We start from the raw sequence: 26,674 nt of genomic DNA on the forward strand, positions 1-26,674 counted from the left end.
GCCCAGGAGTTTAAGGTTGCAGTGAGCTATGATGACACCACTGCACTCTAGCCCGGGTGACAGAGTGAGACCCTGTCTCAAAAAAAAAAAAAAAAACCAACAATTTTCTTCCTATCATTGCCCACAACCCCCACCATCAGGAAGACGCAGGCCTGCCAATGTGTCTGCAACCCTGAGGTAGGAACCAGCAGTGAATCTGACATTAGCAGCAATCTACCTGCTCCTTCTCAAAGCAAAGGGGTTTCAAACCTAGAAAGATGGGAATGACTATGAAATATCAACTTTCAGTCATTTTCAATTTCTTCTCCTTTATAATCTTCCTCACACAAACATACTTAAAACAGTCCCTAGCTAAGGAGTGAGGGATTGCTGGGAGGAAAAGAACATTAAAAGTAGAAATGAGAAATTCTAGGAACCTCAGTACATCATACTATACCCAATAATCAATAAATTTTTTTTTTAAGATACGTTTTCTTTTTTGGACAGTTTTAGGTTCACAGAATTATTGGGAAGAAAGTACAGAGAATTTCCAAATACTCAGTTTCTCCTTTTATTAATATCTTACATTAGAATGGTACATTTTTCACAATTAAAGAACCGACATTGACACATCATTGTTAACTGAAGTCCATACATTATCCACATTTACTTAGTGTTCACTTAATGTCCTTTTTCTGTCTCAGGACCCCATCCAGGATATGTTACATCTATTTGTCTTGTCTCCTTAGGCTCCTCTTGGCTATGATAGTTTCTTAGACTTTACTCATTTTTGACGATCTTGACAGTTTTGAGGAGAACTGGGCAGGCATTTTGTAGACTGTTCTTCAGTTTGGGTTTGGCTGATGTTTTGCTGGTCGGCTGGGTTAGTACGTTTTTAGGAGGAAGATCATGGTGCTAACGGGTCACTTTCATCGCATCATGTCAGGGGCACATTCTATCAATGGGGCTTCCCCACTGTTGATCAGAACCTTGATCACTGGCTTGAGGTAGTATTTTCAGATTTCTCCACTGTTAAGTTATTCTTTTTTTCTCTCCCTTTCCATTATACTCTTTGGAAGGACGTCGCTGTGTGCAGCTCACATTTAAGAAGTGGGGATTTGTGCTCTACTTCCTTAAGGATGGGGTATCTGAATTAATTATGAGAAGTTCTGCATGAGAGAGATTTGTCTCTTCTCCCCTATTTATTTATATCACTATTGACTCATGGATATTCATTTTACACTTTAGGTTGTAATCCAATACTACTTTAACAAATAGTTTTTTAAACTTCTTAGTATAAAGAACTTTGAACACATAAAAAAGTAGACAAAATAGCATAAGGAGCCCTCATGTACCACTCAGCCCTAATAACCATTAAGCTATGGGCAATTCTGCTCCCCAAACATCATGATTTCATCCCTAAGTATTTCTGTATGTATCTCTAAAAGATAATTATTTTAAAAAATGACCACAACTAAAGCAATTAACGATAAATTCTTAAGAGCAAATATTCAGTCAATGTTCAAATTTAAAATTGTTCCTTTCTAAAGATCAATTCATTTTTAACAGTGGGACTCCTTGTTGGAAGAAGCATGGTTTTAGAAACCCTGAATGACAGCAATTATAACGAGAAAAAAGAGACCAAGCAGGTAAACCCCAAAGGAGTTTAGGCTCCGGGCTACCCCTCCAACCCCTGGTGGTATGTAATATAGGAACTTGCAGTACGAGAAACAGACAGTTAAAGTGTGATTAGAATACTTGACATTTAAACTTCCCAGTGCAGGGATTCCTCTAAAACACTTCCAACAATGGTCATCCCAACTTGTTCGAATAGTTAATGTAGGGTAACTTACTTTAAAAGTAAATCCCCCTTGTTTGCTTAAAATGCTTACATAATAACATTTATTAAAAAATCACTTCTCGGAAATTTTATTTAATTCATTAAACAAATCCTTATAAAGCTTTGGGTTCTAGATGCGAGAGATGTGGCTGTGAACAAAACAGACATAAATCCCTGCCATCGTGGAACTTACATTCCCATAAACCAAATACGTTAATTAAATTGACTAAAATAAATTATGTCTTAATGGTATATGTCTTAGTCTGTTTGGGCTGCTATAAGAAAATACCATAGGCTTGGTGGCATCTAGACAATAGATATTTATTTGTCACAGTTCTGGAGGCTGGGAAGGCCAATATCAGGGTTGGAGCACGGCCAGGTTCTGGCGAGGGCCCTTTCTGAGTTGCAGTTGCTGACTTCTCGCTGCATCCTCACAGTGCGGAAGGGGCAGCCAGGCCCCCTCAGGCCTCTTTTATAAGGAGGCTAATCCCATTCATGAGGGCTCCCCTCTCATGCCACCTAATCACTTCCCAAAGGCCCCACCTCTTAATACCCTGCCTTCAGGGTTAGGTAGGTTTCAACCTATGAATTCAGGTCATAGCATTCAGAGCACAGCAGTAAGTTAGAAGGTGACAAATGCTAGGAGAGAAATAAAGCGAGGTAGGCAGTTGGGGGCTGCATTCTTAAACAGGGTGGTCAGGGAAGGCCTCTATAAGCGTGCGCCATGTTGGAAATCTGGGGGAAGAGTGTTCCACGACAGAGAACCACAGGAGCAAAGCCTCGAGCCAGAGTGCCCCAGGCAGGCAGCCAGCGTGGCAGAGCCTAATCTTAAACTGTGGGTTCTGAAACCAGGCACATATCCCTGACAGATCCCATTTTATTTTGTCATAATGTTTATCACTATATGAACTTATCTTGTTCTGTAATTTGTTTTTCTCTCCACTAGAATGTTAGATCCATTAGAGAGAGAACCTTGTTTTTCTTTTATTTTTTTGAGACAGAGTCTCACTGTGTTGCCCTGGCTAGAGTGAGTGCCGTGGCGTCATCCTAGCTCACAGCAACCTCAAACTCCTGGGCTCAAGCCATCCTCCTGCCTCAGCCTCCCGTAGCTGGGACTACAGGCATGTGCCACCATGCCCAGCTAATTTTTTCTATATATTTTTAGTTGTCCAATTAATTTCTTTCTAATTTTTTAGTAGAGACGGGGTCTCGCTCTTGCTCAGGCTGGTTTTGAACTCCTGAGCTCAAACAATCCGCCCGCCTCGGCCTCCCAGAGAGCTAGGATTACAGGCGTGAGCCACCGCGCCCGGCCTGAGAACCTTGTTTTTCTTATTCGCTCTGTACCACTGTATCCCAGCATCTGGAACAGTGCTCCAGTAGTATGTGCTCAATAAACATGTGTGACTGATGGGCAATATAAGAGCAAATGGGCAAAATGATGGTTTAACTTAAGAACAGGTCCAGAGCCCCGGATCCCTCGCTGTCCTGCACACTGCTGGCCTGAGGGAAGGACAGGAGCCGGTGATGTCACACACTGACTGGTCAGATCTCCCCCTGCAGCTGCAGCCTCTCGGGACTATGGGACATTTCAAAGAAAGTGAAGGGAGAGGATAGTGCTATTACTAGAATGGCAAACATCTGCGGAAGAGGTGATGGTCAGGGGACGCAGAAGAGGAGGATAAAAGGGGGGAACTCTTCTGCTTTCCAAATCATTCTACACAAACAGAGATTAGGTCCCATCCTCTTTTTCCCCTTGTGAACCTTCCTACACATGTGTGTGTGGAGGGTGGGAGAATTGCTACTGGGTATTCTTTGATCTTTGGTCAGCAGCCTTCTTTTGTCAGAAAAGGAATTCAAAGGAGCAAGGGTTAAAACGCCCTTGCAATTTAAGACCCCTCACTAGGTTCCCCAGTGGGCGTCACACCTTGTTGGAATTAATCTCTTAATGTATAGGCACAACCCACCTACTGATTCTATTTTATTTTTTCAATCTGGAAATACACAGTAACAGGCCTGATTTAAAGGGAGACTTGCATTGACCTCCTTGGACGGTTGATGATCTGGCAGAACACAGTGTAATCCGGGGCCATATTTTTTTATAATTTTTAGCAGACAGCCCTATTCAGGTGCCAAGAACAAAAGATAAAAGAAAACAACTGGGTGGAGATCAAATAAAATGATAATTCTGGACGTTAGAAAATCAGAGTTGAATATATGCTACAGGGCACAGCACTCTTGTCAAACATGTTTCAAGAACAGCAGGTTTCTTAAGTACCTCACTACATGTGGTCTTGGCAAACCTGCGTGGTTGCTTCCCTGCCTTGTGAGAATGTGTGTATTTATTCAGCTTTAAATACCACGAGACTGTCAAGTATTAAAAAGCAAAAATATGACTTGTGTCATGGAGATAGGATTCATGAACTGGATAGGACTTGCATGCCAGACAACAAACGCTGGAAGCATCATCTAAGGAGCTTGGAAGCTTAAAAACGTAAAGCGCTTTTTGTATTATTCCCCAAAGCCAAGAAAACAAAATAAAAATGACACCAAATTATTCCAACATCTCCCCTCCGCCAGTGAGTTTTAAATCTGTCTAGGGAACAGTCCACGTGTTTAGACAAAAGAACACCAGTCACTTGGCTGTGACACAGGTAAAGGTTCTTAAGAGATTTGGCCCTTTGCCTCCGAGAAAAGCCTGATGCATCGAGTTTACAGACACATCCAACGTGGACGGGATTCCCTTCCAGGAACAAATGTCAGTGTAATCTGGCAAATGCATAGGTAAGCACCCTGCCGGCACAGATAAAAACTGAAGCAAACACACAGCTTAAAATTTCTCTCCTAACCAAACAAACAGAAAGTTGGTTCTAACAGCCAGCCCAGCACGGACTAGAAAACTGACATCAAATATTCAACTGTAGCAGAGTGTATATCACACAAATGACAACTCTAACTAATCTAAATTCACATAACAATAAAAAATATCTACTTTAGAAGAATTGTCATCTTTTCAGCTTTATCACATCATCGTAAGTTTTAAGAGCAAACTTAAAACTACTAGCAAAATAAATCATATGACATCAGTTCGTAAACGAGAATCTAAAGGCGACGTAAGGAAACGTAGAGAAAGGCTGAGTTCATCGTCTGATTCTTCTCTGGGTCTTTGCTTCTGTTTGTTCAGCTTCCAGGCTGCAGTCGAGTTCTTTGTCAACAGGACTCAGCTAACGTCTTAGAAACTGAACACTGGGTAAGAAGAGATATGGGGATGTATGCAAATAGTTGACATAGCTTCCAAAACACATGACTTAAATGATAAAAAATATTTTAAAAAATGGTTTTAAATCTGGAACTATTTTCTAAGACCTATGTCTAAATATTAATGTCAGACAACTTTTTAAAAGACCAGGCTTTCACGAATTGCCTTGAAAAAAATGTTTGTTACATATGCATGCTGGAACCAAAACAACATCTGTGATTTTTAATACCATCTTCTTTATTCATACAAGCAAAATAAGAATGTCTATATTGTTGCTGCTGGATAGAAAAAAAATGCCTTCACACTAAGATTCTCAGCAAAGGGGGCCGGTCCTGTGTACAGCTCTGGTCTCCCTTGCCTATAATACATACCATTCATCCTCTATATTTACTGAGAACTAATACTATGTGCAGGGAAATGAGCTAAGGGCTTCGGCAGTGCGTATAGAGATGGCTCAGATGGGGACCATTTTGCACGGGATGTCTAGGATAAGGAGCACACAGGACTAGGAATTGGACGACTGAGTTATAGCCCTAGCTCTGCCACCAACTATGTGACTCTCGGTAGATCACTTAAACCCTGGAAGCCTCATTTTCCTCACCTATAAAACGAGGGAGAAACTAGATCAGTAGTTCTTAACCTGGGGTCTCTGAGCCCCACGGTGTTCAAGGATAATATGCAGGGTTCATAAACTTGTATGGAGAAATAATCACTTTTTATTTCCACTAATTTCTAACTGACAATAGGCATTTCCTTCAATTGTAGAAGTAGGTAACAAACCACAGTAACATTAGCAACATGTTAGCTGTGCTTTGTCACTAATAGAAATCACAGATACCTTCATATTATATGGCAGTTATTGTAGATATCTCAAAATATTGTCAAGGCTCATCATTACTTTGAAATTGTGGTAGTTATTAGATTTGCCAGTAGAGGTTTTTCTTAACTAATGTCTTAATAAAAACTTATATATTATAAATTGGTTTTTAGGACTATATTGAAAACTCTACCTCACATCTATTAGGAGAGCTACTACCAAAAAACAGACGATAACAGGTATTGATGAGGATGTGAAAAAAATGGAACTCTGGTAAACTGTTGGTAGGAATATAAAATGGTATACTGCTATGGAAAACAGTATGATAAGTCTTCAAAAAAATTAAAATAAGAATTAACGTATGACCCAGCAATTCCATCCCTGGGTATATACCCAAAAGAATTGTAAACAAGGACTTGAACAGATGTTCATAGCAGCATTTTTCACAATAGCCAAAAGGCGGAAACAATCCAAATGTCCATGAACAGAAAAACAGATAAACAAAATGTGGTATATACATAAAATGGAATACTATTCAACCTTAAAAAGGAAGGAAATTCTGACACATGTTACAGCATGGATGAACCTTGAATACATCATACTAAATGAAATAAGCCAGTCACAAAAGGGCAAGTACTTTATGTGGTATTTAGAAGAGTCAAATTCATAGAGACGCAAGTAGAATGGTGCTTGCCAGGGACTGGGAAATCCAGGTATGTGTAGGAACATTTAAACCTTCACCTATAAATTCATCTCTTTCTTCCTTGTAACAGTTTTAAACTGGATTCAGAAATATTGAAAATGTTCTTTCAATCTCAAAAAAGAACAATAATATTTAAGTTCTTGTTACCTTTTTCTTCAAAATGCTCACTGTGGGAGTCTGGTCAAAGACTCTATGAGTGATTTTGATTGTTGATAATAACTGATCAAATCAGATTTTTTTTCAGCATTTACCAAGAGACTATAGCAGGTAGTCGTGTTGTTGTGCGGTAGGAAAGAAGTAGAAAGACCTCCCTCCACTTTTTTTTTTAAATGTCTTTATTTAAATTCAAACAGGAAGAGGAAGTTATTTCAAACTTTTAAGGCAGTTTGTCTGCTTGAGATACTCCTGGACAGAACTGATCATGCGGACCCAGGCTTCCCTGCCGGCCCCAGTTGGTGCTGCCATAAGAGGCATGTGGTGTTTAGGCAAAAAGTAGAAAGGATTTTCTTCCTCAAGTAGAAGTAAAGTCTTTTTTGTCAATTCTGTTTCCCCTACCTGATCGCCAACATTTTATCCCGATTACCTAAGCTGTAAATAAGTCATTTTGAGCTATAAAAAATGTTTATATAAACTGTTCATTTATATAGGCTGTATGTCATATCCCTTATCTCAGTGGGCCTCAGTCAGAGTGATTTTGTCCCCCAGGGGACATTTGACCTTTCTGGTTGTCTCAACTGGGTGGAGGGGAGGGGTGGGGGTGGGAGAGTACTCCGAGCACCTAACAGATAAAGGCCTGGGCTAGGGATGCTGCCACACATCTGCCACGCATAGGATAGCCCCTACAACAAGAGGTTATCCAACCCAAAGCGTCAATCATGAGAAACTCTATCTGATTTTGTTAAAAAGAAAATGATTCTCAGATGTCTCACAAGAGCCATTTTGGGTGAGAGAAAGAGAACATAAACTCATATGGAGTACTTTAGGCTTTACTTATTTATTTATTTATTTATTTTACTTTATTAAAATACTGGGTTTATTTCACATGTATATTTTTGTCTCCCCACCATTTCCATGTCTGACCACTGCTACTACTATGTCCTATCATAACATTCCATACATACTTAAAACCAAGCAAAGGGTGGAGTTCCATCTTTAAAAACTAAACAGGCATTTTGGACAACACATTCTTGGCAATGGAACCTGGACAACATTTATCAAACACCGTAGAGAAAGTTCTCACTCTGCATTATAAAAAGGACAGCCAGATATCAACTGTTACAGAAATGAAATAAGATGGAAAATTTTAACAAACTGTTTAAACTATTTCTTAAAGGGACTTCCTCCACTGCCAGAGATCTTGAATAGCCTCCTGGTCAGTCATCCGAAAGCAATTCTTCACATAATTGATGAACTTTGCTTCCACTTTGGGAAGAGAACCACCCTTTTCTATACTTGCTTGCATTTTTGCCTTAATGTCTTCTACAGAACTAGGTCCTTTTGGTGCTTTAGGAGTTTTTTCCTGTTTTTTGAAGGATTCTTGACCCTTTGATCTTAGTGTTGATGGTTTTGAGTCTTTTCCATTTTGGTTTGATTTCTATGCATTTTTGGCTGGAGTATCTCATACAGATTTCTTTACTGGAGCTTTTTCTTCAGTATCCTCATCGTCAAACTCATCATCATCATCATCATCATCTTCATCAACAGCAAGTTTTACTTTTTTCTGTGGAACTTTGCTACCACCTCCAGGGGCGGATCGCTTTCCAGATATACTTAAGAGTTTCACATCCTCCTCCTCTTCATCTTCTGACTCTGCATCTTCTTCCACAGCTACTAAGTGCTGCCCACTAATATGCACAGGCCCTGGTCCACACTTCAACTGTAAGACCACGGGTGGTGTTATTTCAAAGCCCCCAAGGGAAACCGTTGGCTGTACAGACATTTTCAAAGTTGCCAGTGTTACTTTAATTGGACTGCCTTCGTAATTCATTGCCTCTGCTTCAACAATGTGCGATTCATCCTTTGCACCAGCCCCTAAACTGACTGTTCTTAAAGATAACTGGTGCTCATTTTCATCATTATCCACCTTAAAGTGATAATCTTTGTCGGCCTTTAGTTCACAACCGAAAAGATAGTTCTGGGGCCTCAGGGAGCTCATGTCCATGTCCATCGAATCTTCCATGGGGTGGTGGCACGCACTTAGGTAGGAGAGAAGGTGGACGGAGATACACGACTACTGCTCCAAAGAATAGCCACACAGGACGGAATTGCACCGGGGCTAGGCTTTACTTATTAATACCTGTAATGCTCACCACAACCATGTATTTTAGGTATTTTCTCCATTGCACAAGAAAAGAAATAGGCTCCACAAACTCGAGTCATTTGTCTGGGTTGTAAAGTAACAGAAGTAGATTAAACCTGGGCCAGTCTGACCCTATAGCCTATGCACTGTCGGTTATCTTTCTTGTTAGTAGTGAGAATTCAGCTAGGGTCCAACAGAATGAACTTCCGAAACAGGAGTCCCTAGTCTTCATTAAGTCCTACCATGCTATGGATAGAGACCTAGGGTCACATACAGCACTCTGCTAGCCTAACCCTTTGTTACCAAGTGGCATACAAAAGAAGTATGAGATTGTTCTAGGGGAGCAGAAATGAATTGAGAAAAAATGAATCTGTAAAAAACTACTAAATAATAGTGGAGTATATTGTAGCACAGCATGTTGACATTGAAATAACAGCACAGTATACTGGGAAGTGAATTACTTGGCATCGACAGTGGGTGCTGTGGGAGTTGAGAAGAGGATCCTTCAGTGTGTGCTGGAGCAGACAGGAAGGTTCCATGGAGGAAGTGAGAATTGAGCTCTCAGGGAATACAGGATTTGAAGGCAGAGTTAAATTCAGGAGGGTAAGGCAATACGTTATTTTGATGAGTATAGGATGCTCTGGAATAAGATTCCCTGCGTTTAAATCCTATGTCCAGGACTTAACAAGCCATGTGACCGGGGGGATCATAGTGAACCCTTTTGTGTTTGTTTCTTCATCTGTAGAATGCAGATAATTGTACATTTTCCATAATGCTGTTATGAAAATTAAATAAGATAATGCATATAAAATTTTAGCATAGTGCTTGCCCTATAGTAAATGCTCATTGAATGCTAGCTAAACATAATTTTAAATAAAGACAGGTGTGTGTGTGTGTGTGTAATATCAGTCAAGGTTCTTATTTGAAAGCAACAGAAATTTAGTTAATTTAAGGAAGAAATCATTTATTGGAAGGCTACAAGGTAGCTCATGGGATCGACAGAAGGCAGCATAACCTGGATCAAGAAACCAGGCAGGAACCAAGGCCAGCTGGGTCAAAGAAACTGCAGCCAAAATCATGCAGTGACAAGTAGTGTCCTGCCTCCTACAGAGATGCACACAGTGGGAAGCCCCTGAAGGAGGAAGGGATTAAGATACTGGGTATCTCCTAGATTAGCAAATATCTGCTAAGGTGGGTGTTATGTTTTGAAGGAGTAGGAATGGATTCTAGGGGTCCGAAGGTCCCCCTTCAGTCTGAAGGTAAGGGATGGCAGGAGGAAAGCCTCAAATAATGAATGGGCACCGCGCCTGGGGGTGCAGATGGGGCCTCCAACAGCGCCGATATGAGCAAGGAAAACTGAGCGGTGGCTGCAGGAGCCGGCGCTTCAGAACCTTCCCACTGAGGCCGCTTAACCGGCAGGCAGTGCAGAAGGAACCTCTCAGGGACCTGCCACAAACTCGAAATTTCCTTGAAGTGTTCTCTTTGGTCTTTCAAGTTCTTGTGAATTTAATATTCTTATTCATAATATATGTTTGTTTTGATATACACTATAAGTTAAAAAGTAGTTAAATTCTTTACTATTTTCCCCTCAAATCTTCAAGTAAAATGGATGTCACAGGAAAATAAGCTTTGATCCGTGTGACTTTGCATATCCTCACCCAAATTAGCCCATATCCTCCAGGGACATATGCAAGCCGTCAAGCATCCATTCAACAAACGAAGGGCCTACTATCAGCCAGGTGCTTGGTGTATGGAGGTGAGTAGTAACCAACGGGGTCCCTGCCCTCACAGAGCGCTGGTCAGGGCTGCACCCCCCGCTAAGGAGCGTACATTCTACAAGGCTGTGAACAAACATGATTGAAGAAGTATGGCTGGGGCAGGTCCCGGAGTCCACCTCAGCTCAAGAAACATTAGGCTTTGTAAAAAGAATTTACACCAAGCAGGAGAGGCAGACAGGAATAGGAGCAAATCGGACTCAGTTAAGGGGGCAGAACATGTGCAAAGACACACAGTAGGTGTGAGGCAGCACCCAGTGGGTATGCATAAGGAAGAGACACAGCACAAAGCAGACAGGAACAAATTCTGCAGGGGAGGATGCGCTCGCCTGGAGAGGGTTTTGGAAGATGACTAGGAGCTGACTAGGCAGACAAGCCGGGCGGGGTGTTCTCGACAGAGAAAGGCACAGTGTTTCGAAAGGGCAAGGCGCGTGGGGGTGTCTTGAGCGTAAGAAGAGCGTGAAGAGAAGGAGGCTGCAGGGGTGAGCAGGGCTGGATCTCGGCAGGCTCTGCTGTCTGTCATGTGGGTGCTGGGACTTTCGCACGAAAGCAGCGGGGGAATCACTGAAAGAGTTTTTGACAGGGGCATGAAAGGAGCAAATTTGTTTTCAAGAAACATAAGACAGAAGCAGTGGGTAGGTCTAAAGGAGGCGAAACCAGTAGCTGGGAAACAATCTGGAAACTACTGAGATAGTCTCGGTGAGAGATCCTGAGAGCCCGCCATGGGGAAACTGCTGCAGGGACAGAGAGAAGGGACAAATCCAGTAGTGAGGAAGATGATGATGATTGTAGCAATAAAAAATCAGCTAAGATTAATAAAGCTATTACTACGTGCTAGGCAATGTTCTAAGGATATTAATGAATCATTTTGTTTTATTAACTCACTCAATAAGTAAGTGAATAAGTCAGACACTGATCAAGGCCACGGGATACCACAGTAAGTAGAACTAACAAAAACCCTTCCCATCGTGGAGCTTATATTCTCCCGGGGAGACAGACAATAAAACAGATAAATAACATTTAGTGGTATGTTAGGTAACACTAAGTGCAAGGAGAAAAAATAATACACGAAAGGGGAAATAAAGTGTTGGGGAGGGGTGTAAAATTTTTAGATAGCAGAGCCAAGCAAAGCCTCAGTAAAAGGTGACATTGGAATAGACCCAAAGGAAATGAAGGAACTAGCCATGAAGATACCTGGGCGGAGGGCAGTCCCTGCGGAGGAACAGCACGTGCAAAGGCCCAAAGGTAGGAGCTAAGTTCCTGGAGCAGCGGGAAGGCCAGTTTAGCCAGACTTCAGAAAATTAGGGGAGGAGAAGATGGAGGTAAGGCAAAGAGGTAATGGAGTCCCGATCTTGTTGGACCTTGAAGGTCATAATAAGGACTTTGGCTTTTATTCCAAGTGAGCTGGGAGCCACTAGAGCAGGAGAGTGACACGATGTGACTTAAATTTTAACAAGATCACGCTGGCTGATTTTTAAGGTCGACTGCAGGAACAAGGGCAGAATTGAAGAACAATTCTGGACAAGACAGAACAAGACTCAGAACAAGACAGTTGCGACGAACAAGACAGTTGCGATGGATGGGGGAGAAATGATCAGTTTCTGGTTATAATTTGAAGATGAAATCAATGACATTTGCTGATGGGTCGGATACAATGCATAGGGGTGGGGGCGGAAACAAGGCTAAGTGTAAGGTTTTTGGCTGAGTAGCTAGACAAATGGAATTGCCCTTAATTCAGATGGGAAGACTGTAGGAAAAGCAAGTAGAAAGGGAGATATCAAGAGTTCAATTCAGGACCTGTTAGATGTGAGATTCCAGCTACCAATTGGATACATTGGCCTGGACTTCAGGGAGTGATCTGTATTGGAGATAAAAATGTAGGAATGATTAACATATAGGTGATGTTTAAAGTTACTAGACTAGATGAGATCAACTAAGGAAGGAGTAAATAGAAAATGAAGGGATCTGAAGACTAAGCCCCCCTGGGCATTCCATTTAGAGGTGGAGGAGTTGAGGAAGAAGAAACTATTTTAGGAGATGAAAATGGAGCAGCCCAAAGGCAGGCGGAAGACCAGGTGAGTGTGCTGTTCCGGAAGCCAAGCAAAAACAGTATTTGAAGGAGGAGGGCGTCATCAAGCAACTGCGTAAAATGCTGCTGATAGGTCAACCCAGGTGGGGACTGGGAAAGAATCCCTGGATCTGGCACTACAGAGGCCATGGGTACCCGGGGACGAACAGTTGCAGAGGGAGACTCAGAAAATAATGGGAGGAGAGGCACTAGTGTCTGTGAGCACAGACAATTCTTTTAAGGAGTTTTGCTCCAGAGGGAATGAGGGAAATACAGCAGTAGCCAGATGGGGAGCTGGGGCCTAAAGAGTTGTTGTTTTTTTTTTTAAGATAGGAGAAATAGCAGCATGTTTGTAGGTTGATGGTTATAACCTTGTAGAGAAGGGAAAACTGATGAAGGAGGGAGAATTTCCAGTGGTGAGTTGAGTGAGGAGCTAAGTTCATCTATAGAAACAGGAGAGAAGAAAGAACACAAGCGCAGATGCCTTACATCTAAATTAAACGTTAAATAAAATTTAAAATTTAGTTCCTCATATACTACTTACTTTGTATTTCCAGTGCTCAGTAACCCCATGTGACATGGGACTAAGACCACCCTATTGGACAGAATGGATATAAAACTTTTCCATCACTGCAAAAGTTCTTTTGGGCAGCGCTGGCCTAGGCTATGGCCATGGAAATGAGTTGCTGAGGTCAGATGGAGGACAAGATCGTTAGAGGAGAGGCCGGCGTGGTAGAAAGATCATGTGTGCATAACTTGAAATTGCTAAGACTCGAGATAGGGTAATATTGAAGAGAGTGAGAGTGATTCTGGTATTAAAATAATGAAATAGTGATTTTTAAATGACTGGAGGCTAAGTGATCCGGTCGGATGATAAGATGCTCAAAGCAGGGTGTTCATGGAGAAGGTGGGTGGGGGTTGCGATGGTAGCAAGAGGAGCCCTCCCCTACCTCCAGGCCCTGGGGGCCAGAGGCCAGCCCAGCCACCACCAACACCCAGAGGGCTGCAGGGGAAGCAGAGTGTCCAAGGACACAGTCAAGACTCAGGTAGGTGGCGGTGAAGGGAACACCCAGAAGAGAGCTGAATGAAAGGAGGGTTCTGTTAATGATTGATCCAAGGTCCAGGGAGCAGGTGAAAGGGTTTCAGGAGATGGGGAGGATGGCAGATGAGGTCAGAAAAGGGCATTGCCGAGTCTGGTAGGGATTAGATTCCTAGGGGATGAGAGATAACCCGGGAGTCCAAGTTTCTTGTGTGGATGCACATCAGCCGGATAAGGGAGGTGGCAGGATTAGTCCTGATGGTCACCAGGCACATAAGGAACAATCAGGGGGTCTTGACAAGAGCTGGAGAGGTCCTGGGGATCTCCCTTGATGGCTGCAAAGGGGAGGTGTGGAGTCCAGAAAGGCGGTCACTGCCTAATGGTGCCGTATTGAATCCACATAACTCTATACCGTGAGTACTATTGTTACTCCAATTTTACAGAAGACGACATATTCAAAAAGCAATTAGGAAAAAAAAAAAAGCAATTAGGAAGTAAAATCAACAGCACTCGGTGAATGAAGACCTTGAAATTGCAGAGTGACTCTTAATCACCAATAAGGAGGGTGAGAAGGGGAGTCTACTTGGGTGTAGAAGTGGAGGCGAGGAAGGGACTGGGAAGTGGATTCTGATTTAACATGTTTCGAGTTGAAGGAGCAAGCAGGGGGGATTGCCACCTGGAAACGGACTGAAGAGGGTCAGAGTGGAAGGTGGAAGTAGGCCTGGCTTAGGTGTCAGAGCTGGAGAAGTTGATTTAGAAGTCAGCAGTCCAAGCCAGAGCAGATTTTTCACCCCCAGATCTTCCCAGGTAGAGGTCTTACCACCTCAGGGAAAACGGAATTGTTTTCTAGCGGTGAGAAACAAGAAGAGATTAGAAACGAATTTCAATTTAGGAACTTGATAAAATCCCAGCTGTTGCCCTCAAACTACCCGTATAATTATCTTTTCACTCTCAGAGTTCCGAAGGATTCTTTCTCAATTTCATTGCTGGTTAAAAGCTTATGCTTTTGAAATATTGCTTTAACAGTGACCCCTAGTGTTGCACAGAGATGTCTGCTAACAGATGAGATAGTCGGAAAGTGAAAATTCCCTTCACCTGAAAGTCATTGCATGGATTCGTATTGCCAGAAGGTAACTGAATAAATTATTCACCCCATCCTTCTGCGTTTAGGGAGGATCACACTTGAACAATTCCAGGTCACTTCTCTTCGAGGAAGATGTAATGGACCTGAGGAGAGGTCGCAGAATGGCAACTCCAATAAACAAGGAGGGAAATGTACTTTCCTGTAAGAATAGATTGAAGAAAAGGAACAGGAGGAGGAGGAGCAAACTACAGACTGGAAAGTGACACATATAAAACACAGATATAATAGAACAAACAAATCTGTAAGTACTAGCCCTAAGAGGTGCCCTTTGAAACTATGAAGAGCCCACTTCAGCATAATACTGGCCACCGTTTGTGAGCATTTGCTCCACGCCATGCATGCTTACGACCACCTGTAAAGTAAGAACCCTTATTATCTCCATTTTGCAGGTGAGGAAACCACGGTACAGCAATCAATTACCTAGCCAAGGTGACACAGCTGAGACGGGCAAAATTAGGATTGGAATCCAGGCTTTTGGACTCCTAAGTCTGTGCTTCTAATCTCAATGCAACAACCCTTTAATAAACAGCAATGCCAATTTACATATAGGATGCACATAAATTATTAAATCAGCAAAGGCTGAAAATATAAATTTGTTCAAGGAAAGTGTGGGTATGGACATGGCAGTTCAGGAGCATCTGGGATGTTTCCAGGCAAATCCCCTGACCTGACCCTGTGTGCTCATCCTCATATCCTTATTATATATCACATCTATGGACCTTCGGAGAAGAAACCCATGTAGACTGAGCAGTGCATTTCAGTTTTCAAAATCCTCACTAGCCAAAAAATGTTTCATGTCTAACCAAATCCCTCCTGTTGATGCCCATGTTCTTTTATCCTCTCATCAGGGAAGATGGAAAACAGTGGACATGATTCTCACCTTTTCTACGTGTGAACACCTTAAGTCTCCCTAGTCTTCCGGTCTATCCATCTTAAAGATACATAGTCCTCTATCCTTTTGAATATCTCCATAGGTTTTTTTATTCATCTTGTAACTTTAATGAATCTTACAGGAGCATTTCCAGTCCTAAAGAGAAGTTTGTACTTATGTAATTAATAAATCATAAAAATGTTTCCTGCCTAATAGTGACACGGTGTATCTAATTTTCAGAGGACTTTCATATAGTGAGGCTCAAAGAAGTGATTTTCCCAAGGACACATAAGGAAATAATGGAAAAAACAACAAGATTTTTAGGAAAAAAGGGTACAAGGTATGTGATGACTCAGAAAGTCAGAGGAATTTTTTAGAAGCCATGTAAGTGTTGAAGAAGAACCTTTTTTGCTTTTCTGTTTTTGTCTTTGGTAGCTTTCAGCATCTGGAAATATAAATGTCTAGCAAACAAAAGTAAAGCCTTTCTTCCTGGTCACCCTCAGGGCTTTCATTTTTGTAATTAGATCCCTGAGACTCTCTTTCAACTTATAGGACTTAGGTGTCTGTCAACTCAGTGCCACCTAACTATTACGGTGCCAGGCACTGTTCCAACAACTCATGGAATCTTCACAACAATTCTCAGAGATGGGTGTTATTGTTACCTTTCATTTTATAGATGAGGAAACGGGCACAAACAGGTTAAATAATATTAATAATTGGCCCAAGATCATATGGGAAGCTCTAGTAATGCATCTAAATTATTAAGCAGTAAGTATTCATTATAGACAAAGATCCATTGTAATACGGTAAGGTGGGCAGGACAAATATGATTCCTTGAACCCACATGGAAATTGGGTCTCAGTGAGGTTAAGTTGTTCAGTGTTGGTCACACAGTGAGACAGGGCTGGTACCGGTTGTCATCCATCAGTGTAACTATACCAGTTCTTAAAATGTTTGGTGTTTCTGTACAAGTTGGCAATAGCTGCTGCCTCAAGCCCCCCAAGGGGCCCCTCCACTACTAGCCTTCCGATCTCCCCATGGCTGGGCAAGTTGTGGGGTTCCTGCTTGGTGATGATTGCACTCAGCCCTGGCAGACTGCCTTTGGGAAATGGCATGGCAGACGGGAAGGCGGAGGGGTGCTGGGATGGGGCAGGGCCAGGGGCCAGAGGGCAGCTCAGGACAGGAGGCTTTAAGGGGTGTCTGCTGCAGAGTTGGCTTCACTCTTCCCCTCTGTCTTAACACCCAAAATAGGCTTCAGGTATAGGAGAGAAAGTATAACCACAGGACCGGCCCAAACTGGGCCTACTCTTTTGATAACAAAATGTCAAGTTACCTTTTAGGTATAACAGAGCCAAAAACTGCAAGTCATGTAGCCCAGGCATGTGCCATGGAAAAAGCTTTGACCTCTAACAACACCCAGAACCAAGAAGACCGGGACGTGACTGGAACCTGAACACCAGAAATCTTTCAGAAGCGAGAGTTCTATTGGCTTGGAAGATCCAGGGCTAAAATCCACTTCAACATACTTGTCCATAAGTGACCAAATCTAAAGTCCTCCAATCAGACTCTGCCAAGCCAACATTCCTAAATCCTTTCCCTTGCCCCCTGAACCAATAAATTTGCCCCAGACCCCAAATCAGGGAGACAAACTTGAGCCTGCTCCTATCTCCTTGCCGACTGGTTTTGCAATAAAGTCTTTCTTTTCGAAAAAGCCGCTGCCACACAGTACTGGCTTCTGTGCGTAGGGAAGTGAGCCCATTTTCTCAATAACGAAAGTATCTTCTCCTTTGTTTACACATTAGCAGGAGAGTCTCTAGGTGTCTGAACACAGAAACAACCCTGTGTGCGGTGCAGTGGTTCCCTGGGGGAGACTTAGAGGAGAAATGACCAGCATTTGGGGAGAACTAGAGGGCTGGAATTGAAGACTAAGGGGTTTTTCTCTTATTTGGCGTATCCATGATGATAAATACGCAAGAGACCTCCTGATACAGTGCCGAGCTGCTACCTGGTACACAATAAATGTTCGTGTTCTTTCTGAACTGGTAAGGTTACCATGTGAGCTGTTGAAAAAAGAACAGTGAGACTCTTCTTAGGGGATTACTGTGGCACCAGTGCAGATAGACAGGGGCCAGGAGGGTTACCAAATAAGGGGACATTGTTTTGGTGAAAAAGAGAGTCTCTGAAATAGACAAGTAGTTATAAATATCAGTGGCAGATGCCTGGGCACTGATGTAAGAAGATGAATGGTAAAAATATGACCATCTCGGAAAAGACCTGAGCATGACGGATTCTTCCAAATGTAAATCCACTGAATTGGTTCTGGGTATACTCAGCATTCCATGGAAAGAGGGCAGCAGAAAGGTACCCACCCATCTGCACAAACACGCTCCTGCTAGCTCCTAAGGGCACAAGGAAGCAGGCAAACAGAAGCAAAAAACAGGATAAATGGTACCGAGTGAGATGTCAGGATGATGAGAGACAACCAACAGGCTAGCAAGGAATTTGTGAAGCTAGAAATATTACTTAGTCCACAGGCAGATTCCACAAAGAATCTCTTGTTTAGTTGTACAGCCTCATTCTTGCAAAGGACCGAGCGGAAAGAGATTTGAGTCATAAAAAGCAAAAGATATTTGTATTAATTTCCTAGGGCTGTCATAATTTTGTGACTTAAAACAACAAAAATTTATTCTCACAGAGTTTTGGAGGCCAAAAGTCCAAAATCAAGGTGTCAGCAGGACCATGCTTCTGCTGAAGTCTCCAGGTTCAGACCTTTCCTTGCCTCTTCCTGCTCCTGGCGGCTCCTGGCGTTCCTGCGCTTACGGCAGCATCACTCCAATCTCCACCTCCGTCTTCGGTGGTCTTCCCTGTGTGCTGTTTTGTGTCCTCTCCTCTTTTATACGACACTAGTCGTCGGATTTATAACCCACCCTAAATCTATGATGATTTTATGTTGAGATCTTTGACTAATTACAATTAATCACATCTGCAAAGAAAAATTACATCCCTATTTCCAAATAAGGTCACATTCTGAGGTTCTGGGTGGACGTAAATGTGGGGGGGACATTATTCAACCCATTACAATGTGTGGCCCCTCGCAGAAAATGGACAAAAGGAGGAGATTATGCATTTATAAGATAGAAAATTGATTTTCTCTTTGTGATTGTTATTCTGACTACAGCCAACTATCTAATGGTTAGGGATGATCAAGAGCAAACTTGACCTTTACATCCTGTAGGACAGCGGCTTCCAAATGCTGAACAATGGAACAGGCACTGGTCCAGGGGGAAGTTTTCACTGGCCACCTCATCTTTTCCCACAAGCCCTGCGGGCTCTGAGTTGAAGCCCTCGGCCTCAGTTGCCCAGCCTAGGCTAAGAGGACTCACTGAGTAGGATCTTGTTATAGGCACCAGGCTCCACCCTCACGCTCTTCAGGGCCGGGTAAGGAATAAGGACAGCATCAGAGTTGTGGGCAAACTTGCTTTAGTTTACACAGAATATTCCAAATTAAGGTAAATGCCATTAAGAGTGTTACTTCTATATTTAACAACCCTATGAGAAACTGAATTTAATAGTGAATGATAAAGATAAAATATGAGAATAAATTGAACACTTATGCTCCACTTTGGGTGTGATATTGTTAAAATAAAATTTCATATAACAACTCTTCTAAACTCAAAAATTATATATATATTTATAAAAACATATTCATCTGTTTCTTTGTTGTCAGATTACCAATAGTCCTTCTTTATGCTATGTTATTTCTTTTATGAAATAATAGCAAAAATAAATTCTTACCTTACAAAATATCAAGAGAGCAACTTTTTGTTGGTCCTGTACTTTTTAAAAATTTTTACTGAATGTATTTTATATTTCAGTGATTTATTTTTCTATTACTTTGGAGTACAGAATGATTACAGAAATAAATTTCAGCATATGAAAGTATTTCACCATAAGAAAACCTGCCATTTAAAAGTCAAGCTTAGGCCGAGTGCTGTGGCTCACACCTGTAATCCTAGCTCTCTGGGAGGCTGAGGCGGGAGGATTGTTTGAGCTCAGGAGTTTGAAACCAGCCTGAGCAAGAGCGAGACCCCATCTCTACTAAAAATAGAAAGAAATTAACTGGAAAAACTAAGAATATATAGAAAAAATTAGCCAGGCATGGTGGCGCATGCCTGTAGTCCCAGCTACTCGGGAGGCTGAGGCAGGAGGATCGCTTGAGCCCAGGAGTTTGAGGTTGCTGTGAGCTAGGATGACGCCACGGCACTCTAGCCCGGGCAACACAGTGAGACTCTGTCTCAAAAAAAAATAAATAAATAAATAAAAGTCAAGCTTAGAGGACATATTGGTTAAAATATGATTGTTTTGCTTTAAAATAACAGAGTTTGCACTTAAGAGAAGATACACTACGGATTTCCTTTGCACAATAAAATCCTAAAGTTCATGTATAATATGATTCCATTTTATATTTAAATCTAAAATTTCAAGAGTGCAGTAGTTTCAAATCATGTTACATCACCTTCTATTTTTTCCAGGGGCAGCTGTCAGTAGGCAAGATGTCCCCACTGCAGCATTCTCCTCTCCTGTCCACCTGTCTTTCCACCAGGCACTTTGAGATCAGGCAGGTAGAAAGATGACCACACAGGTGGAAGCTGTGCCTAGGTGGGACATAGTCGCTCTGCCCAGAGTGTTGGTTTTCCCTTCTCTGGGCCTTTGCTCTGATTAACCACGATTTGACAAAAACTGGTCGCGAGAGCAGGGTCGCTAGATAGATATTATTAATACAATCCCTTTGAAGTGTCAAAAGACTTCGGTCCTCCTTCAGATGGAAACTCTCAACCCTCTCATTTAAGGTAATTGAATACCTATTCTGTCCAAGACACTCCAAGGAGAATGGCTTACAGTCTAATCATGTTTTGTCTTCATTACTGTCTTGATGTTTCTGTTGTGCAATTGCTTCTGGGCTTCCCTCCCTGGATACTTAGGGAGAAAAGATGAAAGTTTCAGATACCTTAATAGGAATTGTGTTGTCATCTGCTTATGATGAGAAAAGCACTGAATTATGTTGTCTTTTAGTCTTTGTGAATACTTCAAGTTTTTAGAAACCAAGGTCTTATTCATCTTTGCATTTTAAATGTCATTTGAATTACAACCAGAGGCCTTATTTACCAACATCCAGTGTAAAGTCATATTCTAAGAGATATGTATGTAATAAGAGTGCCTTGCTTTCTAGTTGACCCTTGTGAAGAAGTTAGCCACGTACTTACGTATGTGAGCACAGATATATGCATATTGCTGCCTAATTCTAAATGAAATCTTTTATCCACCTCCATGTAGATACAAAATTTAATTTGATGCATCAAAACTGCTTGGGTTCTGCCTTCCAGAGGAGCTGGCATAGACATAAGGGTGGCATGAGTCTGAAAAAGATGAAAAACACCCGTTTCCTCTTGGTCCTTCATGTGCTTTTGTGATTCATACATAAAATATATTCTGTCCTTGGAAATGGCCCTTTATACCTCCTCCCCTCCTACCATCATGTCAGAGTCTGACATATCATAGCGTAAGCCAGATATAAGAATCCTTTTGAACTGAACTGGCTGGTAAATTAACTTATGCTAAACGGCTGTCTGCCTGTGACTGTCAACTCTATCATCCTTGTCTGTCTCCTTTTCCCTTTCCCAGACATTTCATTTCATTGTGGATGACATTTCATTTTATTCTCAATGCCATTTCATCTCTTTGCAATGTATGAAATTTTTCAGTGAACAGAATACTCACTGACCCTTCTGAAACTGACAAGGATATTCGTATTCCCCAAACAAGTTCAATAACACAACACTGCCAGGCTTCCCTTCCGGTCTCCACTCCAGATGCTGAGTCCTTAAAATGGAACATCTGTCCCACCTGTACTCAAATCTCAAAACTGAACTTAAGCCTCATTACAAACACACACTGTCAAGGATAATTGGTCACTTGAAAGTCCATAATGGGCTAGTGGGCAAAGCTGTCTAGGAATCAGAAATCAACTGATGTTTTTTGAGCACTTGCAGTGTGACCTTGGATGCTAGTCACAAGGTCACCTTAGGAGCCCATGTTCACTACACTAGAGCAGAATATTATGATAACAAGAACAGATACATATTCCTAGCAGAACAACTGTATGGGAGTCCTCTGTAAATATACTAGAGTTCCAAGTTCTTTCTATCTCTTCATTCCAGATATAGAATCTTTTTTTAATCCCATGATTTATTGAGGTCCTACTAAGTGCGAGTATATCTATTAAATGCTGAGGATACAAGGCTGAAAAAAAAATAGGTGAGACCTAGTTCCTCCCAAACCTTATGGTCTGGTTGAGGAGCTAGACAAGAAAACTATTAAGAAAAGGGAATGGAAGAACAGAGTGCTATGGAGGCACACAGAAGAAACCCCTTACCCAGGCTTGGGAATCAGAATGGCTTCCCAGAGGAAGTAATGTCTAAGCTGAGACCTGAAGGTGAATAGAATTTAGACAAGGAATAGTGAGGGGATGACATCAAACTCTCCTGTGGATTAAATATTTGCTAACTCATTGCAGTAACTACACACACACACACAACACACACACACTATTCTAAATAACTATATTGATGTCTTAATATTTCATGCTCTTCTGAAACTTGAAATGTAGTTTCTGATTCTATAGCCCAGTCCCTACAGCTCAGGTTTGTCCACATCAACTCTGGTCATCACAGATCGGCAGCTCCTAGGAGGAGAAATGCCCAACTAGTCTGAATAGCAAGTTACCAAGATGACAATAACATTTGCTATATTGTAGTTTCTAAAGCACTGGCATATGATTTATTTCATTTGATTATTATAATTTGAGAGATTTTTATCATTCTTACAACAAAGAAATGGAGGCTCAGAGAAGTTAACAGATTTGGCCATAATCACACAACTTTTGAGACTCAAAATTAAGATCTAAAAGGGGTTAGGATTTGTAAAATGCTTTCAGTGGTGCCTGTCATATAGTAAGTGATATATGGGTATTGGTTAAATAAATAACCAAAATATGTTAATAAAATAGGCTTTCTGATTACAAAACCAGAGCTTTTCCCCCAACCACAGTGGTTTCCCTTGCATCCTGTGGGGCAGTAGAGTTCTTAGGAGGTTCATTGGGGGTCACCTTGGAGACCAAAGGCAGAGCAACTGAGGTTCAATGCCCATCTACCACCCACCCCCAGCCTACCCTCATCCCCAGCTAGAGCTGCTCTCCTTTTTTATGAGTAGTTCATTTGCTGGAAGACTTTGGGCAGGTTGGGGAGAGCAGCCTCACCAATGATACAGCACGTGTATACTATATAAATACTATCTGGAGATGATGGTGATGTTATTGGGAAATTGTAACCTAAACATGAGAAGAAGAAGCAACAGCTTCCTAATTGCCAAATACATTATGTTTCATGAGGGAGAATAGGTTATATTAGGTGAGTCACAGGCAGAGGTAGTATTATGTCTTCTGAGGGAAAGACCTAGAACTTTTGAGTTTGAGAAAGTTATGTTTATACACCAACTCTTCCACTGTCTAGCTGTGTGAATCTCAGTTTTATCATTTGTAATAATGGAGCTAATGAACCCCTTTTACAGGATTATTGTGAAGTAGCACTTTGTTTTACTGCTGTATCCCTGATGCCTAGAATAATACCTGGAACACGGTAAGTGCTCAATACACATTTGTTGAATGAATGAGTGAAATGACAGTTATAAAACTGTCAAACCCAGGATCTGGCTCATTGAAGATGCCTCATTTTCTTCCTGGGCAGATGAATCAGCTGGATGGAGACAGAGAGTGTTTTTGGAGAGGGAGTGGAGTGAAATAGTAATAATAGCTAACACTTACTCTATGTACCAGATACTGTTTTACATGCTTCACACTATTAACTCCTTTAATCCTCAAGTCCTACAGTCTTCACCAACTTGAGAAAGTTTTCTAACCTGTGCCCTTAGGAAAGTTAGTTAACCTATTTCTGCTTCAGTTTGCACATTTATAAAATGGAAATAATAGCACTGACTTTATAGTCTTATTATGAGAATGAAATCAGTTAATCCGTAGATAATTCTTAGGACAATTCCTTGTACAGACTAAGCGCTCAATATTCTTTCACTCTGATTAGGTTGTGAATCCCCCACTACTCCGTATTTTACTAATGTGATGTCTTTGTGATACTTTAAGAGTTCTAAGATGAGAGACATCGCTGTAGGCACTAAGAACATTTTCCACAGACAGGATTTAAGCTGGACCTTAACAAAATTTGGATGGGCAGAGAGGAGTGGGAAGGACATTCCAGGAGAAGGGAGATATGTAGCTAGGGACGGTGTTAGAGTCATCCTCTAAAGTACTTGAATTCTGGCTGGACTATTTACTAGTTTCCTCACCTGTGAAATCATGATTTCTGCTAATAGCAATGAGGTTATTGCTATTCGGATGTTAGATGAGATAATAAACATAAAATGCTTAGAACAGTATCAGGTACATTGTAAGCCCCCAATATGGGTAGCTAATACTACTGTTACCACAGATAATGTGAAAACTAGCCAATCCACCCAAGAATTGAGCTAGCTCTGGCTCCCCAGAATGTGTCATTAATTCAGTGATTTTTCACCTTTATAAGACCTTATAACATAAATCTGGTTTAAGTGGAGCCCTAAGCTTTAATGGTTTAGATTTGGGCGGTGGGATGGGGAGTGAGAATTGGTTTTAAGTATACTACTTAGAATAACTTTTATTCTTATATTCAAGTTGGTTGCTGGTAAAGTTACTATAAAACCGAATTACTGAAAAGTAAACCAGTAGTAAGTTTACTGGAGAGGTGGTTTGCTCTTTCTTCAAACTCTTTCATGCAGACAGAGGCTTGCTCCTTTTAAGTCAACTTGCTGCTTCTGGGACAAAGAACAAGAAGTAACATGAGCCACATTACTTTCCAGCCACTGCTTAAAATGCTTAATATAAACTTCTAGCTCCCAAAATAATTTTCGTGACCTCAGTGCCCTTTTGGACTTTGCTATTTCCTACTTGATCCTTTCATCCAACCCCACCCCACATATCTTAAAGCATGAGCTCAGACCTAACTTCTCCTTTCACAGCTATTGCAGGAATTGTTATTTTAATCATTTTAGAAGTTTCTTTGTGAAGATTACATGCACACTTGGAATGGAAGGGCATTTTCTCATTGGAGTTTCATGCACTTAAGGCTAGAATTTTGCAGATTTATCTATAACATACACAATCCCTACATGAATCAATGGACTCCTATTTTATACCTACCTTTCAAAATATTGTAAAGGTATGTCCTTTCTTCTTTATCTACAACACATAAAATACCAAATCAAAAACTTTAGAAATTCTTCCAAAGTGCCTTGTTCATTTCAGCCTCAGGTCATTTGCTCAGTTTTCCTTATCTGGATTTATTACCCTGCATTTCACCTGTCCAGGCCTGGGACCTTCTGCATGAAGCCTTCCCAACTACAGCAGCACACACCAAGTTCCTGCCTAGAGCAGTTCGTACCAAGCTCTTTTCTGCACTCTTGGAATCCTTTTGTCACACCGATCTGAAACTTAGCATATCATGGCTTGTATCATCCAGTGCATTTATTCCATCTTCCCAACTAGATGCTAAAATCCAAGGTAGAGACCAGGTCTTAACTCCTCTGTATCCCAGCTTACTACCTGACACAATGCATTGACAGATAAGGCCCTCAGAATAACAGTTTATGCTATGTGACAGTTCTCTTCCCCGTTCTGAAATAACTTGTCTAATAATGATTGCATGATTGAATCACTATTTTCTTTGCTTTGGAAACAGAAAAGACGTCATTCCTGGGAGGTCAGCTTGGGATCTGTAATCTTCGGTTCTTAAATGTATTTCTGATGCTTCACTAGATGATAATATCAGAGAGTGTCGCAATGAGCAAGCCCTTATTATGGAGATTCGGTGTGGTACTAATTTCAGACTCTGTGTTCAGCTTCTAGAGAGTACAAGGTCTCAGATAGTTCTATTTATTAATTGGATTTGGCAGGAGGAGTTAATTCCTTGTAAAAATACACAAAAAAGCTATTAAAAATAACATTCGAAGGAGAGAGTTTTAAAAACATACAAAAAAGACTAAATTGCTTAGTTCAAATATAAGCTTAGACAAATAATTCTATTAATATTTTGAAAAGTATTTTCTGATAACATTGAAGTGTTTAAAAAAGAGAGGCCAGATGTGAGATGTAAACTCACAATTTCCTTAGCAACTGGGTTTTTTTTTTTTTAACATTTCGTACAGCTTTTAATAATCAAGACTTTACAAATAGTGGAAAGATAAAGTTAGGTTTCTTTATAGTCAATCTCCTGAAATTTTAAGTAAATTTTATAGACAGTATTTTGTATTTATGGGTTCTGCGTTCATGGATTCAACCAACCTCAGACCAAAAATATTTGAGGTAAAAAAATGGATTGTTGTGTCTGTACTGAACACATACAGACGTTTGCTTGTAATTATTCTCTCAACAATACAGTATAACAACTATTTACACAGCATTTACATTGTAGTAGGTTTGATAAGTAATCTAGAGATGATCTAAAGTATATAGGAGGGTGAGTGAGGGTTATATGGAAATACTACACCATTTTATATAAGAGATTTGAGATTTGTGCATTTTGGCTCCCAGAACAAATTCCCTGCGGATACCAAGAGATGACTGTACATATCCCTTTTCTGGAGAAAATCTAAAGCTTTCTTTATATCCCCGAAGGGGGCTCTTAATCAAATTTATTATAAAAGCACAATGTTCTTCCTGCCCAGTAACTAGTTTAAAAGGAGAGAAGAGATACTTCCAAATTACCTTTATTCCAAATATG

At 41.1% G+C, this 26,674-nt stretch overlaps 1 protein-coding gene across 1 annotated transcript; it reads right to left on the bottom strand.

Annotated features, from left to right (window-relative positions):
- Positions 1 to 7,922: 7,922 nt before the first annotated feature.
- On the bottom strand, positions 7,923 to 8,865 carry LOC105811124 (nucleophosmin-like). Its single transcript, XM_012645253.1, has 2 exons — positions 8,220 to 8,865; positions 7,923 to 8,138 (listed from the first exon to the last, which is right to left on the bottom strand). Exons 1-2 carry the CDS (start codon positions 8,772 to 8,774, stop codon positions 7,923 to 7,925), a joined length of 771 nt encoding a protein of 256 aa, XP_012500707.1. The 5' UTR covers positions 8,775 to 8,865.
- Between the last annotated feature and the right edge of the window lie 17,809 nt (positions 8,866 to 26,674).

This window comes from Propithecus coquereli, unplaced genomic scaffold (assembly GCF_000956105.1).
Source record: "Propithecus coquereli isolate 6110/MARCELLA unplaced genomic scaffold, Pcoq_1.0 Scaffold228, whole genome shotgun sequence".
NCBI lineage: Eukaryota > Metazoa > Chordata > Mammalia > Primates > Indriidae > Propithecus > Propithecus coquereli.